The sequence below is a fragment of the Watersipora subatra genome, chromosome 9, assembly GCF_963576615.1.
Source record: "Watersipora subatra chromosome 9, tzWatSuba1.1, whole genome shotgun sequence".
Taxonomy (NCBI): Eukaryota; Metazoa; Bryozoa; class Gymnolaemata; order Cheilostomatida; family Watersiporidae; genus Watersipora; species Watersipora subatra.
In genome coordinates, this window is record NC_088716.1 from 49,162,329 (window position 1) to 49,183,995 (window position 21,667).

Sequence of the window (21,667 nt, forward strand, 5' to 3'; positions counted from 1 at the left end):
CTTTCACAAAGGCTGGTTCACAGTATGTCGGAGTTGTCCTCTCGGCAATTATTCGTCAATTATGTGCACCCTAATCCAAAGGCATTGTCTAGGCAACGTGGAACTATCGGGAAAGTTTGGCAGCAGCAAACTTTCCCGATAGTTCGCCAAGCAACCCTGACAGTCTGCAATGCGTACCACTTCGGCAATGTTGATTGGCCATCACAGATTGCTCGATCTATATTTTGTTTTATGACTGTTGCTGCTAGACTAGTATTCTATCATTTCCTCGACTGCATTGTATATAATGAGAACCGTATGCCGCGAAAATTTCGCTAATGTAAACGCAGATGGATTTGTGATGATGTGAATATTATCACAGACCTATCTGACCTATCACAGACCATCACCGAAGTATTGCATGATTAACACCGGCATACGGTGATATTGTCTGAACCACCCCTAACAGTGCCAGCATTGAGCCATGACTTATGCACCACTAAAAACAAAGCATTTCTGACAACACTATGATACTGATGTTAGAAGGAGATGGGACCTAAAAGACGCTCATTTCAATTGTATTACTCAGATATACAACCTCGCAAACTATAATGTTGGTATACATTTTCAGAACAACTTATGATGAGCAATAATACTCGGAGCTATTCAGAAAAAACATCGCTAGTATAAAGCATCAAAGATATTGTGTATAATTAAACTGTAGTTTCAGATCATGTACGAGTGAGCATCATATCATTCCTCATCTGTCTCTTCTGTTCTCATCCATCTCTGTCGCTAACCAATCATACTGTACAATCAACATGCATAAATATGCATCTAGAGGAAGCAGAATCGATTATGCCATTTCCAAAAGATTGGTCTCCTCGATGTCACTGTCATTCCTATTGGTAGACGTAGTTGAGCTACTGGCAGTGGAAGAGTTACCCATAGCGCCGTCGGAGAGCTTGACGTAGTTACGGGACTGAGTGGATGGTCGACCATGGCATACATAGACCAGAAAGCCAATCACAAACTGAACTGCAAACAAAGTTATTAATATTAGATGTACAGCCCTATATGAACAACTTCATGAAAACGCTGCTGTGGCAAATGCACACTTGCTTACACCAATGTCCAAGACAGAAAAATTGGCTGTGATCATGCTTTTTTTGGTGCAGAAAGTAATAAAAATTTAAGGTGTAACAACATATCATCATGAAGCCTCCGTAACTAAAGAATTTTACACCGAAGGAGTGAAAATCTATATCCAGCACTGCAAACAGGCGGATGGAGTTGTCCACACGACTACAATAAACAGAAAAGTTGTTTATAATTTATGCCGCCACTTTTTTATCCTAAGTGATGATTTTGTTTAATAGCATGCGTGCAGCAAAGTGTAACTGAAACTGAGCCATTATTGTTTGATTGGCTAATTTTACCATTCAAATGCAGCAGGTAACTACAGTAATACCTTGCTACATCACGGGCTCACCTTTCACAGTTTCGGCATTTCACGGTTCAAAATGCTCGCCACAAAATAAAGAACATTAATTGAAAAATTTCATTTAAAAAATTAAAATACATAAATCTCATAAATTAAAAACATGAGACTTTTTGCAACGAACCCAGTTAATTGCAAGTGCGAATATTCAGACCAGATGAAGTCCAAACTACGTCTGTACTATGTACATGTAAGTGCATTAACATTAAAATACTTGGATTGTGCATTAAAGTGCATTAAAATAATAGAACTGAGGTTGACATATATATATATATATATAAACTAAAAGTAAATCAAAATAACTTCAATTTACTCTAGCTTGAAAAGAAGCTTCCTACTCCCAGCAAACACCTCTAAAGGAGTTGTCCTCTCTCAATAAACAATGCTGAGGAAAGAGGTATCACTTAGAGCAATTGAATAAGATTTATCGCATCGTGGGACTTCACAATTTGAAAACCACAAAACCAAAGCAATTCAGTACTAATCAAGGTTGTCAAAAAAATTAAGGAAAGTCTAGATCACCTGCAAAGCCAAGAATAATATGGCCAGCGAGATACAAGGTAGCAATCATGATAGATTCAGGATCTTCCGTGTCCAATGTGGATTTGGAATTATTCGCCGGGTTGAAAAGAATAAAAGCTATCTGCCAGAACCAGGTGCCTTGAAGCCAAATGCTGTATACCCTGCAACAGTCAGGCTCATCAGTTCTCAAGGTCTGTAATGACCACTAAAATTCAACGCAGCCCCTTTTCACAATGATGTGATAGTACCATTTCCCTTACGATTAGAAATTACTTGCAGTTAAAATATGAAGGCATTCATTCTACTCAGATATGAAAACAAAGCTAGCCTTTACTTTAATCCTTCCAAATGAAAGTGAGAAACTCTAGCCAACCAAAAGGAAGAGATGTATGGACAACTCTTAGTCACCGGGTTGATAATGCTCCATCATGACATACGTTGTCAAAACAACTTTAAACTTGAATCCAACAGTTCGATGTTATAAAGTTGCTTTTGTTGCTCTAGACAGCAAATAATTGACCAAAGTGCATCATCAACTCTCAAAAAAATCTTGAAAATCCGAAACAAAAAGTAAAATAATTACAAACAAATACTAAAATCATCTTTTCTGAACCAACAACTTACTCGTCTGGTGGATGAATTGAAACCTTAATAGAAGACTTTCACCTAAGCTTAATGATTTCCAAAAATTACCAGACGATCCGATATCGCAAATAAGTAATATCGAATCACGATATATCACGAATTGTCTATTTATAAGCGATTCGTGATATATCTTGATATTATTATTATGTAAAAAAGCTTGTAAACTTTTATTAATATTTAATTGTATATTTTAACTTGCTTTGTGTAAGTTTGGTGTTCGTGACAACTAAATATATTTATTCCATGAATGCCCGTATGCGTGAAAGGCCATGGAATCAGCTTTTTATCAAACTAAAATAATTTTCCCTATGGGTTGTATTTTCTGCTCACGCATTTTAGTTCCAATATCGCTCATTCTGAAAATCGTCAGGTGTAAGATAAATCGCCATTACACGATTACATCGTTTATATGATTGGTGATATCTCTTCAAACGGTGATGATTTTCAAAGCATCTAGCTCGTGAAGCTCTAGTTAAAACCTTAACAGGAAACACTCAACTATGATGTCCATCGCTACAAATTACTTACAATAAACTATTTGTAAAGAAAACAAGTGAACAACTTGGAAAAGCATCATAGTGGAGTTGCTCATACTGACAAACTTATACTTACGATTCTTTTATATACAAATTTTCGATAGACAAGTTCAAACACGAGCGACTATTTGAATTTACGCCCACAGTAATCTCCATGTTTCATGTTCCACACATCATGTTTCAAGTTCCTCGAAGCATCACAGTTGTAAGTGAATGTGCAAAGGTAAGGGTAAAGATTAAAAGATATTCTATATATAAAGATGCCCTATATATATATAAATAAATATATATAAATATATATATATATACATGTACTAGCTGTGCCACCCGGCGTTGCCCGTGTAATAGAAGAGTATTTGGACAGAAAATTGATTTGTATTTAACATAATTATAACAACATTTGCCATTCTAACTTTCAAACTACATATCATGAGAAAAGTTTTTTGTCTTATAAACAATGAGAAGTAGTGAGAGTTTTGCTATTAGCCAGTTTAATAATGTGAGCGAACAGCCTCTCGTGACGTTATGCTATGACCCGCGTCACACGCAAAGCAGTTAGGTATTGCTCTGATGTAATGACTTATATTGGCAGGCTAGTAATTCAACTTCCGTAGTCTTGTGGTCAAGGCACCAGACTGGTGAACGGCTTGGTCCGAGATTGAGTCCTCTTCAGTACGGAATATTTATGCCAAGCCATTTATGCCATTTAGCCATATTTATGATGCCGAACGCACTGAAAGCCGAACGCACTGAATGACTGAACAGACCGAATATTTTGGGAGTTGCCCTCTCGTGTGACTATTTAAGGATAAGGGTGCGTAACTCAAACTTCTATAAATAAAGAGCTCAATGAATTCCGTAGAAACATTTTAGAGGCTGTGTTTATTTTTGCACCAGTGAAGCACGCTGTGAATAAAAATATTACATTTCAATCGAAGTATTTTTGCTGTCACTATTGTCCAATCAGTACTTGCCTTACCTTTGACAGATAAAAGGGAAATGCCTAGTGGAAGCAAAAGGTTTTATTTGTTCAGTAGTATCGTTAACTATTGGTGAACTAGTAGCTAAATCACTAGCCAAAATTGCTTCTTTATTCAATTGGAATTGAATATATTTATTTCTATATATAGTAATATTTATTATAATTATATAAAAAATGCAATCAATGTTATTTATAGATAATAGTTGAGGGAGGGCAACTCCCAAAAGATATTCGGTCTGTTCAGTCATTCAGTGCGTTCGGCTTTTCGTATCTACCGGTTTTAAGATCTATAGCCGGATTTCCGATGAACATACGACACACGGACTTTGAGAAATATATAGATATATAAAGCTTTATGCATATAAAGCTATATATATAGCAAACTATATATAGTCAAACATGGATAACTCAAACTTCATGGGACTGAGTGAAAGTGTTCGAGTTATCAGAACACTGTCACAAGTGCATGTATTTATCAGTAGAAACATGTACATATACAAACTATGTATAAATCAAAAGCGTAGATTGCTGGTTGCAAGTTAAAGGGTCGCTCATGTAAAGTTTTAAAAAATTTCATCAGAAAGTATAGATATGTTTCTATCGCTTGATTTTTGTTTGCTGTTTAAGGTGATGAGACTGCCAGGACGTTTTCAGATTAAGAGGCAAAACTTGATCGCTGTGAAAATGCTCAGAAAAAAATACATCCTTTTCTTTTGAGCCATTTAACCAAGATCAATTTTGCCGATTTTACTTTTGAAGTTTATCCGAAGGTTTTCATATCCGGATGTCTGGTAAAATTAGATCTTTTCCAAACCCTTTAGAACAGTCGTTAACAAAAATATTTTGCCGATGGTGGTAATAATGACGCATAAGAACTATGAAAAGTTGATGTTTATCTCTATGGCTTGGAATAAAGTGATATTCTACAAAGTGTCAACAACCGTCTCGGCAGCCGTTGGGCAAAAAACTGTCCGAGTTAATTATCTTAAGTGCGAGTTATCTAAAGCAATTCATCATTGCGTGCGAACGGACTTAACAAATCCCTTCGAGTTAACAATTTTTTCGAGCTATCCATGATGAAATTATCCGTGTTTGCCAGTATATACCTTTATACTATATATAAAGCTAGATACATATAGATATACAGTCAAACATGGATAACTCGAACTTCACGAGACCGAGTGAAAGTGTTCGAATTATCAGAGCGCTCAAGTTATCAGAGCACTGTCACAAGTCCATGTATTTACTTATTTATTAGTAGATACATGTACATATACAAACTATAATATAAATCAAAAGCACAAATAGCTTGTTTCAAATTAAATGCTTCTAATGTAAAGTTTAAAACGTTTTTATCAAAAAGTATAGAGATTTTTCTATCACTTGAGATTGGTTTGTTGTTTGAGGTGATGTTATTGCCAGGACGTTTTTTTAGATTGACATTGGCAAAACTTGATCGTTGTTGAAATGCTCAAAAGAAAAGACATCTTTTTCTTTTGAGCGTCTTACCCACGATCAATTTTGCCAATTTTTCTTGAAGTTTATGCAAAGACTACCTTACTTTACCTGGGATTCGTTAAGAGCAACACTCCGAGGCAGTTCAATTAGAAGTTTTACGAGGTTTTACGGTACATTGTATATCATTCACGCTTTTTGAATGGATACTTATTGAATGTACACACGTATTCTGTGTTTAGGTCAAACGATGAATAGTTTTTTTAGCTAAGACAACGTATATGTTTAATTACAACAATTTTTAAGACGTTTTAAACATTCAACATTCCGACGTTGATTCAACACGGAATCAACGTAGGAAAACTATTCATCGTTTGACCTAAACACAGAATACATGTACGTTCAATAAGTATCCATTCAAAAAACGTGAGTGATAGAGTGATATACAATGTACCGTAAAACCTCGTAAAACTTCTAATTGAACTGCCTCGGAGTATTCCTCTTAACGGATACCACTTTCCTTGCTTCCGAAGGGCGATAGCTAAGCGGATGTTTGGTATAAATCAAATTTCACCAAACCTTTAGAAAAGTCGTTGACAAAAATATTTTGCCGATAGTGGTAATAACGACGCTTATGAATTACGAAAAGATGAGGTTTACCTCTATGGCTTGGAATAAAGTGATTTTCTAAAGCGATAACAACCGTTTCGGTAGCCGTTGGGCAAAAAACAGTTCGAGTTAACAGTGTTGAGTTCGAGTTATCTATATAGCAATTTATCATTACGTGGGAACGGACCAAAGAAACCGTTCAAATTAACCATGTGTTCAAGCTATCCGTGGGCAAGTTATCCATGTTTGACTGTATATATATGCATACATATTTATACTCTATACTATACTCAGCTAAAATCTTGAGGCGAGTGCTCAAACTCCCAGGTCTCTGGTAGGAGACCCGAGTTAGAGCAGAAACTACCACCCTTACGGGTTAACCGGGGTGAGGAATCAATAAACATACAAACATATATATATAGATATATATATGTATATATATATATATATATATATATATATATATATATATATATACCGTAAGTCCTCATGCTCAAGCCGCGCAGCTTGTGCTCAAAACCAGATGGCTCACGAAAGAAAAAATAATCCTCCAACAAGCCGCGTATGCCCACAGACCGCGGCTAATGACCGAGGTTTTGTAGTCCTTGACCCCTTCAGGAGCGAGAGTGTTGAGAAGGGTTTCGTTATACCCAGTACTCTTGAATAAGAAAACAGGCTACATCAGTACATGTGAAAAGAATTTTCTTTCACTTCCAAGTTCGAATTAAAATTTCTAAACCCTTGCATCAACAACTTTTTGTCATGTCTCAGCTAAATTTTTATTGCGCTGTTAGAAGGCTTCACGTTTATGAAAATATGCGGTCAGAAATGAAACGGTTTTAATGACCTACGACTGTGGTGAGTTAAACATTAGCGATAAATTCTTCGTTAGTCTAAAGTATTCCATAAACATGACCCTGAAAATAAACGAGTAGGTCGCCAAAATCCCGTACATAAAAGTGTATCATGACTGCGGTTCTATGGTTATAGCGCGGAACTGAGCAGAGACCGCATTTATGGAGAAGCCGCCCTAAGCCTCACGTAAGTTTTAAAAACTTGGATTTAGCCGCGGCTTATTACCTTGATACAGAAGTCGCGTTCAACGACATGCCGCGTGGCTTGAGCATAAGGACTTACAATATAGCTAACTGGCTTCAATAGAAAAATCAATAGCTACATAATCACATTTTAAAAGCTAATGAAAATATAGCACTTTTACATGCATAGTAATCTGTAGCGGCCTAACAATTTGTAGAGGTAATGGTTTAAACATATATTTTGTAATGTGACAAAAAGGTTTTATAAACCCGCTGTAAATTACAGACCAAAGCTCACCTCCATTTGTGACTATTAATGACGCAAAACTCTGGGTCTGCAGAAAAAAGAGGGTATAACTCTCACCATAACGTGAACATGACATTAATATTTATGTTTACCTCGCAATTGACCAAATCACTTTATCTCTGTAGATACACTCAGTGACGGTAGTAATAGCCATGAATCCGATGGTGTAGATGAGAATAATATGAAGGTGGGTGTTGAGAGGGTTCCTGCCATGCAAGTGATAAAGGAATAGCACAAACTCTATCATCACGGCTCCTAGTCCACAGAAGTAGTCACTTCCTGTAGCCAGATACCCAAGTACAGGCTTTAAGCAAGTTTTATAATGAAGAACTTCATGAGAACAGGGATATTTAAACATACTATCAAAAGAATGCAAATCCAACTTTTCAATAAAAATTTATTGTTTAAAAACTACTCTATAGTTTCTCCTTGCTTGAAGAGAAAAGGAAATATTGACTAAACATGCATGTGCTCTAATAAAATCATGTCAACCATGGCCAATATGCAAGTGTGTTAGTACAGAAAAGCCCTCTGAATAAAATAAATAAATATTTTGCAATGATGCACTGTAAAAAATTGAATACAGATTTAATATATTAAAGCTAGTTAAATTTTTACCCAAAATATAACCCTTCCTTGCCTGTTGTTGGTCATACACTCTTGCACATACCGTAAGACCTTTATTTGAGCGCCACCTCTGTTTGACTGCCGTTAATAATAGGAGAACGGTTGAAAATACAGTGCCACCCTTTAATTGAACACCACCTCGATTTAAGATAAAACTTGGACATTTTTTGATCTTTACGAACCCATAATAGCAAGTGATAATAATGCGCTAATAATGACTCGGTTACATTATAAACCATTAATTCTTTTGTGGTTGCTGTTCGTATCGAAGTCTGTTTTCCAACTCTAAAGCTTACGGCTTTTCTTTAAACCTTTGAAAGCAACCCTTAGAAACAATTATTAACTGTATCAGGTTAATAGTAGTTCCCCGTTTAACATGGTCTTGATACTTCGACCTTTATGAAAAACGATTTACATTTACGATGGTAACTATGAATTATCATAACTATTATATTATGAATGACTAGATTTAGGCTAAAAGTTGTGCTTAGTGCTCATATATAGCTAAAAGTTTATGCATTTGTGTGAAATGCAACGCATAAAAGTTTTGCTTTGCCAAAAAAATTGTTTGGACACTAATATCAACTAATTTAGCAGAGCAGAAAAAGAGTTGAGGCCAGAATACCTTATGGAAGGTATTGGACAGCCAGAAGGCAAAATCGTTCAAACAAAAACATCAATCAGAACGCAACTGGTCGAGCAAATAATGCAAATATTTGTGTTTCAAAAATGCTAATTTTTGTTTTTGTATGCATTATAATAATGGTTTGTTTATTTCACTTGTTTTTGAATATATATTTGTGACATTTGATTGATTATTATATTATATATTATATTATTATATAACTTATAAATAAATTTGCATATTTATAGCATATTGTTTCATAGTATCATTACAGTTATCTAACCTCGGCTTTCAATGCATCAAGGCTTATAACTCCTGTTTTAACTCCTGTTTTATAACACATAAAAAGCTAGTTTTGGTTGAAAACTGTAGCAAACATATCAATGAGTGCAATGAACTTTAATGCGACTTTGTTAAATCTCACAGTTTGTATGTCTGTTATTCTGTGATTCTGTCCTTCGGTGTGTCCAGCTATAGCTATTAAAATCTTGGAACTAAAAGGTCGCATCTTGCTGGATTTGAACTCACGAAGATAGAAATCGTAAGTTTCGAACCATGCATTTAGCCACCAAGCTACACTATACTTACAATTCTATTGCTGTTATCATACACCGTATACCCTTTTCACAATTGTGCACACTAAATGACGTATTCATTAAAACTCTATGAAACACGATGTTTTTTCATCCTCGCCATTCTAGGGATAATTTGTTTTCCGCCAAACGGTATCAACAAACATTTCTCTCGAGATTAAAATTTGGCAATTTTGTATCTCAGTTCAGCGTCTTCCGCTATGATAAAAACGGTGTCACAAATGGATATGCGATAAAATTTTGCTTAAAAGTTTACTAAAATGCATACTAAAACTTACTCTAAGTATGTTTTTAGTAAGCTAAATTCATTTAAGTCAGAATAAGCATTTATGCTACACGTCTGTCTTGAAGGTAAGAACTCTGCATGTAGTACATTGTAATGTTACATTTCTTGTAAATCATAACCACAAAATGCACTAAAGTTATTGTAGGTAACTATAGATACTAAGGTTAACATACCCTAGGACACTTATGTATTCACCTCATCTAACTTTCGCGTTTTCGCGGAGTCATCCTCTCACGAAATTTTCATGAGCGAAACTAAACTATCATAACGAACGAGCAAAAACGCGGAATTAAATAGCTTTGTTCATTGATACTGTAGAATGGAATTTTATAACGACATTTATTTTAACGTTTTTAACGACCACTATAGTATCGTTAAAAGATAAACCAACAAAATAATTTGACTGTCAAAATTTATTACGTTATTATTTTGCACTTAATTATGATTATTTTCCCATTAATAATGATTTATAATGATAGGGATTTGATGTCAATGCACACGCATTAGTAGCGTTATTGTTTGTTGGGGACATCAATCAATGCAGTGAGCACCGCCGTGTTGAAAGAAAATAAAACACACTGACACTCACAGTACTACACAAGCAGCATGGCTCTGGAAAGGTTTGGATTCACCACTGACACCTCTTCAATAACTTGTAATGATTCAGAAGATGAGGCAATAGAGAAAGAGTTAGCTCTGATAAATAACACTAATAAAAAAGAAAGAGAAGAAGTTATAATAACTACACACTGTGCTAGTAGCTGTAGTATTACTAGCAGCTGTATCATGTATGTATTTGTATACAACTTGTAATTACTGTAATAAAGGTGTTCAGCAATTATTAGCAGCAGTTGAGTGTTTGGGAAAACGTTAAAATTAATACCTATACACAATGCTGTTGATCGTTACAATTAAAATACGTTAATATAAAAACAAGCTAAATTGTGACAACTTTAAAATTTTCAGCGTAATTGAATTCCATTTTACAGTAGTCCAAGAAACAAATGGCAGCAAGCGATCAAATTGCATTATCGATCTCGGCCATACATATCTACCTGCGGTTCACAATTACAAACTAGTCCCAAAATGAAAAATTTTTCTTACTGGCGAACCGAACTTGAGGAATATAATTATGTTTGTTCCACTGCATTTATTTTCACGTCATTATATTTTCGCACTCATCAGAGTTGCGAAATTAAGTTGCAGCGAAATTTTACTCTGTACGCTACTCACGAAGCTAAATACTAGCAAAATATAAGTGTCCTAGGGTAGTGTTTTATTACTATTTCTAATGATGATGATTTTTCCCAGAAAGTGATTGCATTAGATAATTAATGTACTATGGGTTTCTATACCACTCTATATGATATTGTCGCCTGATGATGCCCCCTCTGATATGAACTAAAATCATATAATTGTATACCAATTAATATTTGATTTTAATTGTAGTAAAATAGACTATAATTAACCATTACTTGCTAATGATTTCACATTTACATTTAAACACCTTTACATTTTTATTCTTCCTCGTAATTTATTTCAACGAAACACTTCTTTCGGGATATGAAATTTGAAAGTTACAGTTGTTTGAAAACCTTTACAGTTATTTTCTTGTTTCTCTTAATTCATTTAAACTGCACAAAAACCACTTCTCCCATGATATGAAGTTTAAAAGTTAGAATGGTAAATGTTGTATATATGCTAAATGATAATAAATTTCCTGTCCAAAGACTTTTTTATTACCCAGGCAACGCGGGGCATGCAACTAGCATAGTTATAAAAAACATGCCTTTAAATTTAGCATAAAATAAAAGATTGAAAACTTCAACGAAAAGCAACGCAGGCTATAAGATAATTGTAGGTTAATTGTAAGCCATAAATATCAACTGGTAGAGATATTTCTCAGCTTTCCAATGCATATTTATTTAGAGATCTATGACAAGTTGGAGGTAAGTTATCGTATTTCTTGCATCCAAAAAAGTGAGTGAACCCAAACGAGAGTGTAAAATAAAGGTGATATTCGCTTCGCCCAAATAGGGTTAAATCTAGCTTCTCAAAAATCTGACGAGCTATTTGAAAAATACAACACCACCTTCGATTTGAACGTCGCCTCTAATAAAATGGTACTGTAAGGGAAGGGTTGAAAAATAAGCGCCGTGGCGTACGAATAAAGGTCTTACAGCAACCTGTTAAACGAACTTTAACAAGTAAAAACTTGTCTCACCTTGTAATAAACAGCGGGTAATGGCGGAAGTGGAAAGCATGCAGCTCCAGGCTGCAGTGTGAACAGTACAGAGAAGGTAAGGCTGACTACAGCATGATGATTAACTATACTAACCTTCTGGAAGACACCCAAGTGTGTTATCATAGCTAAATATATCCACAAGGGCTGAGATTCCAAACCCAGCAAACATTGTGATGTGCTCGGCATGCATCATTTTATTTGTCCATTGTTTAGTTGTAGCTGCAAAATATGGAAGTTTTATGGACTGAAATGGTCAATGAGATGGTTCGTAAATAACTAGCTACAATCTTTACTATAATAAGAGCCGTGTCTATCCGTTAATCCCTCTGTCCGAAACCACTCTAAATATGCTAAGAAAAAAAATGCCTCCCACAGGAATCAAACTCGGACACCTGATTTCGAAGCCAAGCGTGCTGCCACTGCGCCACTCGATCACTTTGCTGCAACGTGGAATATTTATGTGTATAGTTATTACATGTGATGATCTTCCACGGAACTGCCAAAGTAATAATCTTTACTATAGGGTAATAAGAGCCCCGTCTGTCTGTTCGAAGCCATAGTTAGAAGTTGAGAAAAAAGATTGCATCGCACTGGAATTCAACACGCGACTTTGAGCATGGTAGCCTGAAACTTCAACACCTGTGGCAATCGAGCACCTTTTAGATATTAGAAGATATTGTGCAGCTAGTTATTCTCTTTGCATTGTCAGCTGACCTGATGATCTCTGACAGCACACTAGACTAACTGGGTACTGGTGACACTTGAAACAAACAGGCGGTTACTTACAATTATAACTGGTCGCCAGCTCGCCTATGATGCCAATCAAAACCAGAACGAATCTGCAAATGGCTTCTATTTGTTTAAGCCTCGTCTTTCCACCATGAAAACACCAAAGAGGGCGAGCATGAGTAGCTCTGTATCTGTCTGAAAGAAAAAAACAGAACACCGTGATTTAAAATGTGTCGTGGAACAACTCAAAGAGCTGACGAGCTAAAGGAGTTGTCAGCACTTAACGGGGTATTGTTCACAAGGTCGTTCAAAGGCAAGTCATGTGTCAATCAATTTTAACCAATTTTCAGAATGAAGAGCATGAGTGTAACTGAATAGCATTCAGGTCAATCATGTGCCACCATGGTCAGTATTGAGTCTATAGTGAATGTAGTGTACTATAGTGTACCACCATGGTTATCAGAATTTAGTCTATAGTGAATGTAGTTTACTATAGTGTACCACCATGGTTATCAGTATTTAGTCTATAGTGAATGTAGTTTACTATGGTGTACCACCATGGTTATCAGTATTTAGTCTATAGTGAATGTAGTTTACTATAGTGTACCACCATGGGTATTAGTATTTAGTCTATAGTGAATGTAGTTTACTATAGTGTACTACCATGGTTATCAGTATTTAGTCTACAGTGAATGTAGTGTACTATAGTGTACCACCATGGTTATCAGTATTTAGTCTATAGTGAATGTAGTTTACTATAGTGTACCACCATGGTTATCAGTATTGAGTCTATAGTGAATGTAGTTTACTATAGTGTACCACCATGGTTATCAGTATTTAGTCTATAGTGAATATAGTTTACTATAGTGTACGACCATGGTTATCAGTATTTAGTCTATAGTGAATGTAGTTTACAATAGTGTACTACCATGGTTATCAGAATTTAGTCTATAGTGAATGTAGTTTACTATAGCGTACCACCATGGTTATCAGTATTTAGTCTATAGTGAATGTAGTTTACTATGGTGTACCACCATGGTTATCAGTATTTAGTCTATAGTGAATGTAGTTTACTATAGTGTACCACCATGGGTATTAGTATTTAGTCTATAGTGAATGTAGTTTACTATAGTGTACTACCATGGTTATCAGTATTTAGTCTACAGTGAATGTAGTGTACTATAGTGTACCACCATGGTTATCAGTATTTAGTCTATAGTGAATGTAGTTTACTATAGTGTACCACCATGGTTATCAGTATTGAGTCTATAGTGAATGTAGTTTACTATAGTGTACCACCATGGTTATCAGTATTTAGTCTATAGTGAATATAGTTTACTATAGTGTACGACCATGGTTATCAGTATTTAGTCTATAGTGAATGTAGTTTACAATAGTGTACTACCATGGTTATCAGAATTTAGTCTATAGTGAATGTAGTTTACTATAGCGTACCACCATGGTTATCAGTATTTAGTCTATAGTGAATGTAGTTTACTATAGTGTACGACCATGGTTATCAGTATTTAGTCTATAGTGAATGTAGTTTACAATAGTGTACTACCATGGTTATCAGAATTTAGTCTATAGTGAATGTAGTGTACTATAGTGTACCACCATGGTTATCAGTATTTAGTCTATAGTGAATGTAGTTTACTATAGTGTACCACCATGGTTATCAGTATTTAGTCTATAGTGAATGTAGTTTAGTATAGTGTACCACCATGGTTATCAGTATTTAGTCTATAGTGAATGTAGTTTACTGTGTTTATGGAATATATATAATGTTACTATAGCGACAAAAACTTGTCATTAATTAGATTGCCAACATGACATAACATGTAAGGCAGATGAACACCACTGCTCACAAGAAATGTAATTCCTTTCTTGTCTAGATATTAGCTAGAATGTATCGCCATATAATCACAGCCAAACTCAGATAGGATCAGATTTATCCGTATAATCATTAGCTTGGCTTGCTAAAAAGTTATTTACTTGGCAAAAGAGAGAAAGGATGAAGCGTTTGGCACAAGAAAGCTATCGAGTTGCTTTAGCTTTTGTGGTTAATGTGTGGTTAATGCCTATAGAAGCTCAGTTGATAATTCCAAACAACAAAGTGACAAGAACACAGAAAGACCAGCAACGGTAATAGCGCTTCTTTACTTTGAAAAGAGGAGATCGTTTTGCAACAGATAAGCGTTACTTCTCTATCGAGCCAACCTACTTAAAATGCCCTATTCTTCTATTAGCATTACTAGTACAGTAGACACTCCAACATTACATAAAGAATTTATGTAAAGCTTTTGTTTCGTCCTACGTAATCAACTCCACGTAAGTGTGAAAGTGTAAACAACTCCACATAAAGGTGAAAGTGTGAAATCGACGCAAGTTCTCAAATTTGATTTGAATAAGGCGCATCTCATGGTTAGCCTTAAAACATGATTTTATTTCTTGTCACACTTGATTTGAGTATCATTGAAAGCTATCTTTTATCATAACCTTGAACATTTTCGACGAATAAACGAACGAACAGATATATACCGCAATTATTATAATAAAGTTACATTGGTGTTTTTCTTTATTTTAGACATAAAAAAAATTTGTAATTGTTTTTGCAAAATCGTCCTGCTGTCTAGAATTAAAAAAACTCGATGTAAATTGACAGTGAAGGTGTACGTTCCCTTAACTCACTGTGAAATCATCTCGATCATGGATTATGTATCAAGTGAAAGTCAGAAAAAAGGTGAAAAGTTGTCAATACAAACCGATAATAGTACAGTTACTAAACTAGAAAGTTATGTGTAGCTTTTTCCTATTTGAAGGACCAAAGACGTGTGTTTAGAAAGATCTTGGAATGAATTAGGCAATTTACATGTATCTTAGTGTTTGTATAAGGTAAACCCCTATAACGTGAATCATGTTCCCTGAATGGATCGTCTATGTTGTAGGAGCGTCTACTGCATAACATTACTATCTATCAAGCTTTATTACTTGAAATACTAGAGTACTAGACCATCTGTTGCAGCAATAAATGGTTTTCCTGGTTATTCATGCGTGCTAGTCAATAACCAAAAGCTACTCGGCAATTTATCAACGCCACTATCACAGAAGCCAGTGACACATGATACTAACTTCAGCTCTTTGCATAACACCATTGACAGGCAATTCTATCTGAGAACTAACTACCAGACAGTCTAGGCATGCCTGCAAGTGTAAGGGAGGATTGCAAGATCACACTTGCAATTCTACAATCACACTGAAACTGTTGATTGTATAAATTATTAAGCATTCTATCTAATATATGTATATGACGATGCCAGATTTTATTCTCGGTCAGTTACAAGTCACGCCAACAATGACACACCAACAAGACACACCAAACTGAAATTACTAAGCTTATATCTATACATAAATTCCACAGTTTGTCTTCTGTCCAGTTACGGCGATAGAGTTTAAGAACGAAAGTGCACTTCGTACTGGATTTGAACTCACGAAGATTGCAATCATGAGTTTGCAAAAACACGCACCTAACCACAAGGCTAAGCCGTTCTTATCATTCTTAGCCATTTTATCTATGGCATCTTTATATCTAAATGAGGATGCACTCATTGATGTTAACACTTTTTAACCAATTTTAACAATTGGTTAATTGTTAACAATTGTTAACTTTGTTAACAATTATTAACACTTATCATTATTATTAATTAAATAATATTACCTTTTGGGTTTGTTTTGATTTTTATAAGTTTTAAAAAGCCATTTCAAAATTTATTACTTGCTTTAATTTATAATTTTTAAATGTTTAAATTTTTAATTTTTTAATCCTATATTCAGCTCCAATTTCTGGTTCTTCCTCGTGGTAATTGATAAGAACTATTAAATTTAAAGCTTTTACACATGGACTGTTGTATTATCTCGAGCAGGAATTGCACCTACATTCTCTTTCCGTTTGGTCAGACAAAGCATCCGTCAAAAACAGTCTGATATCTCATTGTTTTGTTGGTACCAGTATCGAGAGGTACCAGCCTCGTTGTATTCATTGGTGGGATGGATAGCTTCAATTACAACAGTAACCTTTTTATACACCCACTTCTATGCAGTCATTGTTATTATTAATTCAACAAATTCATTATTTTCATTTTTTCTTAGTTCGTAATAATTGTATCAGTGTCAAATCATTTTTTATTGTAGTCATTGCAGTAAAATAGATGATCTAGCCATTACCTGATAATTATTTCACATTCAAATACCTTTACAGTTGTTTTATTTTGTTCTTAATTTATTCGAACTGCACAAAACACTTGTCCCATAATAGGAAGTTTAAAAGTTAGAATGATACCTGTTATTATATGTTAAATAAAAATATATCTTCTGTCCAAAGACTTTTTTATTACCCGTGCATTCAACTAGTCAAATATATATGATAGTGAAAAATTTGATTAGCGGTCAGTTAGAAGCCACGCCAACACAAGACTGAAGCATACCCTTGCGCTGCGCATGCTGCTTGGCATTGTCATTTCAATCTGTTGTTGCCTAGCTGATCAAACAGCTTCTTTTGGGCAGTTATTTGCTTCCTACTGATAAAGGACCATCACGTCTTGTCACCTATGTAGATGACAGAGCGAGAAAACTGCTATGGCAAATAATCATTTCGGAAATTTGCCAGAACAAGTTGGTAAAACATAATGTGGGTAAGTAGAAACTAGCAAGTTCATAAGAGAGAGTATAAAGGCATAACGTGAACAAAAAGCAAACAGAAAAACGGTAAGACAAATCATTGCTTGAAGTATTCCAGTAACACAAATTGTTTCACTTCGTTCACCATGTGAAAACATAAGATCAGGTAGTATTTCAACTTGGTAGCCGTTACAATTGAAATTGGGAACATGAAACACCCTTAACGCCTGGCTATACACAACGGCGAAATGCCTCATTTGTGTAGCCAGCGTGTTGGTGACCCGGCAGCAACACATTTTCGATACGCCATTTTTGAAACGAACATGTTGGTCTATGTCGGTAAAGACAAACCCGAAACTTCTGCGATTATCTGTTTATAGTTGATTATTACGATCTCGATTAAAGTTTATTCCCTGTCAACATATGCCAGTTGTGTCCAAGATTGGCCCGAACGATGATGACAACACGGCTTCACATAAACAATTATTTATATTATTTGTTGTTTAGGGCCTATATATCATTTATATTTTCTCTTGTAAAATATATAGGAAAGCCATTAGACTAAATTGGAAATGTTAATGAAAAATTTAAGATAATTTTTTGATAATGAAACGCTTTAAAATCTTTTTTCTTTAGATTATGCCAAAAATACTCCAAGATTCTTTAGATCTTGGAGTATTTTCAACTTGGTTGCTTTTATCGTTAACATGTGCAATTTTTAGTCTTTCAGCAAAATATCACAATGCAAATAGCTAGACAAATGTTAGCGCTATCTCATATCGTTGACTATATATGTTACAATAGAAATATTCTGATGATACTACAACATTGTACTGGGAAGTCCAGTAACATGGCTTTTACAACATAGACCAATTCTCATTGGTCAATCTATTTGGCATCATTTAGTAGTGTCGGTGTGTGTAGCAACAGCAAATCTCGATGCGAGACATTGGTAATGCATTTCGTTGGTGTGTGTAACCAATTTGTTACAGTAATAGAGTTTGACTGTCACATTAGAGCTACTAGCTTACATCTATTCAATTTTTCATGACATGATAGCAAATCACTTGTCAAGCTGTTTGACCAAGGCAAATAACCTATTGATCTCTTTGACCAATAAAAAAGAAACATAATGCTGTTTGACCAGAAAAAAGAAACACAACACTGATGACAAATAAGAAAGAAACACAACACTGATGACAAATAAGAAAGAAGAACAATACTGTTTGACCAATAAGAAAGAAACACAAAGTTCTTCCAGAAATCATGTCAAGTCATAAACTTAGTAGAAAGATACTGCGGAAAAAGAGAAGTAAAAATTGAAGTAATTTAAAAAACTTATCTACCAAAAATTCCGGAAAGATGGCAGATATCAATACATTATCACGAGACAAAAATATAAATATTCTCTGCTATATTATTATAGAGAACTATCAGTTTTTAATTGTCTGTATTTTTACAATTGGCCGAAAAGTTTGAGTTATTGTTTACTTCCTATTTTCTATAAGCGTTATCTAGCAGTAAGGAGTGATTACAATAGAACATTAAAAACATTCTAATAAACATGAATGTATTTTAAAATGATAATTGATGATATTTATCAAACCTTCCACAAATATTGACATAAATTCTTATGCTGAGCCGATGACAAGAAATCTGATGATTTTAAAAAGCAAGTGAATCACAGAAATGCAAACGTATCTATTTTTGTTTATAGCCATTATGTTTATAGCCATTTTGTTTATAGCCATTATGTTAATAGCCAATTTTTATAGCTATTATGTTTATAGCCATTTTGTTTATAGCCATTTTGTTTATAGCCATTTTGTTTATAGCCATTTTGTTTATAGCCATTTTGTTTATAGCCATTTTGTTTATAGCCATTTTGTTTATAGCCATTTTGTTTATAGCCATTTTGTTTATAGCCATTTTCTGTTAAATAACTTACAAATAGTATACCAAGAAAACGCAAGCAAAATTAAACCAGGACAGATTGGCGTTTTATAATTGTTGTGTGCTTTCGAGAAAATTGGTTAATAACAACTCAACAAAAAATGTAATGGCCTTTTTCTTACACTGCTGAGCGAATTAACTAGCTGTAAGTCAATCGTTAATAGTCACTCATCCTCATGACTGATTGGCTGACCAAGTTGTGCTGACCCAAAACACAACTGAATGTAGGTTTCCAACAGTATGAGAGTATCAGGCATCAACAAATTTTATAAATGCTAATTGATAGCCAGTCATTCCAAAACCAAGACAGGTTCAAGAGCTAATCAACTAATAAACATACTTTACACAACTGTAAAAGGTTAACTGAGAGCGTAAAATACTACTGCATTAACGGCAGCAAATAACATTGCTGATTGCAACTTGAATATTTTTGAGTGAATTCGACCCAACACTAAGTCTTATCAACATTTCTAAGTCGTGAAAATGGACAAAGATTTGCAATCTTAGCAAATATCAAAAAGAAAGTCTTGACACCATAGAGTTATCTCCCCCTAGAGTGATAACTACACGAGCGTTTCCGGTGCCAACAAGGAGCGTTTAGGCCACGCCCCTTTTTTGTCAGTCAGTCGTAGTGATTGACTAGATCAATAACATCAGCCATGAGAAGGGTTAAACAAGGATCATGAATTTCCAGTTAAGATAGTAATTAATGCTCATATTAAAGAAATGATGATTATAGTTTATTACTCTAATATATGCTTATTATTTAAAGCAATTCAATACCTACCAGGGATCGCTAAACATAAGAAAATGTTTACTTTTCCATATCCGTTTCCATAAACATAAATATTTCCATAATTTTAGAGAAATTGATATGGAAATTTTATTTTAGAAATATGGAAATGGTATGGAAATAATATGGAAATGAAGTAGGGAAATGTTATGGAAATAATATGGAAATACTATGGAAATGAAGTAGGGAAATGTTATGGAAATGAAAATAATATGGAAATGAATTATGGAAGTGTTATGGAAATGGAATTAATATGGAAATGAATTATGGAAACTTTATGGAAATGGAAATAATATGGAAATGAATTATGGAAATGTTATGGAAATGGAAAAAATATGGAAATGAAGTAGAGAAATGTTATGGAAATGGAAATAATATGGAAATGTTATGGAAATAATATGAAAATGAATTATGGAAATGTTATTGAAATGGAAATAATATGAAAATGAATTATGGAAATTTTAAGGAAATTAATTATGGAAATTTTATGGAAATACTATGGAAATGAAATAGGGAAATGTTGTGGAAATGGAAATAATATGGAAATGAATTATGGAAATGTCATGGAAATGAAGTAGGGAAATGTCATGGAAATGGAAATAATATGGAAATGAATTATGGAAACGTTAAGGAAACGAAAATAATATGGAAATGAATTATGGAAATGTTGTGGAAATTGAAATGAATTATGGAAATGTTACGGAAATGGAAATAATATGGAAATGAATTATGGAAATGTTGTGGAAATTGAAATGAATTATGGAAATGTTATGGAAATAATATGGAAATGAATTATGGAAATAGAAATAATATGGAAATGTTATGGAAATGAATTATGGAAATGGAAATTGTGACATACACGTAATCCCTGATACTTACATGACTTGCAAAGGCACTGAATAGATAGTGTTAAGTAAGTGAGTTAATGCAATCAGTTACTCATAGGTAAGATAGATAGTCATACTGGGGTTGTATTACATTAGTGTGATGGGAAGTTAATCGACTGCCATCAACTATGAGCTGTACTACCCGAGTTGCCAGAGTAATAAAAAAGTCTTTGGACAGAAAATTTATTTTTATATAACATTTACCATTCTAACTTTTAAACTTCATATCATGAAAAAATATTTTTAAGCAGTTCAAATGAATTAAGAGGAAAAAGAAAGCAACTGTAAAAGTTTTCAAGCTTTTTCAAACAACTACAACTTTTAAATTTCATATCATGAAAGAAGTGTTTTGTTGAAATAAATTAGGAAGAAAAATAAAACTCTAAATGTGTTTAAATGTAAAATAATTAGCAAGTAATGGCTAAATATAATCTGTTTAGCTATGATTACAATGAAAAATTATTTAATAAATAAGGTAATAAAAAGTCTATTTTATTTTTATATAATTATAATTTAGTATAATTAAGTATAATTTATTTTTATTTAACATATAATAACATTTGCCACTTTAACTTTCAAACTACATATTATGAGAAGTGTTTTGTGTAATTGAAATTAATGAAGAGAGAAAATAAAAACAACTGTAAATGTTTGCAAGTTTTTCAAACAACTACAACTT

At 34.0% G+C, this 21,667-nt stretch overlaps 1 protein-coding gene across 2 annotated transcripts in view; it reads right to left on the reverse strand.

The window, feature by feature from the left end:
• Positions 1-536: 536 nt before the first annotated feature.
• The window catches only part of LOC137405398 (transmembrane protein 45B-like), a 33,246-nt gene continuing 12,115 nt past the window's right edge, over positions 537-21,667 (reverse strand). The window contains exons 3-7 of one of the 2 annotated variants that reach the window (XM_068091646.1): positions 12,736-12,873; positions 12,043-12,168; positions 7,666-7,852; positions 2,003-2,163; positions 537-1,017 (exon numbers count right to left, since the gene is read on the reverse strand). In XM_068091646.1, the coding sequence (XP_067947747.1) occupies positions 836-1,017; positions 2,003-2,163; positions 7,666-7,852; positions 12,043-12,168; positions 12,736-12,873 (794 nt within the window). In that variant the 3' untranslated portion in view covers positions 537-835. The remainder of the gene's footprint in view (positions 1,018-2,002; positions 2,164-7,665; positions 7,853-12,042; positions 12,169-12,735; positions 12,874-21,667) is intronic. The other variant, XM_068091647.1, reaches the window with a different exon arrangement.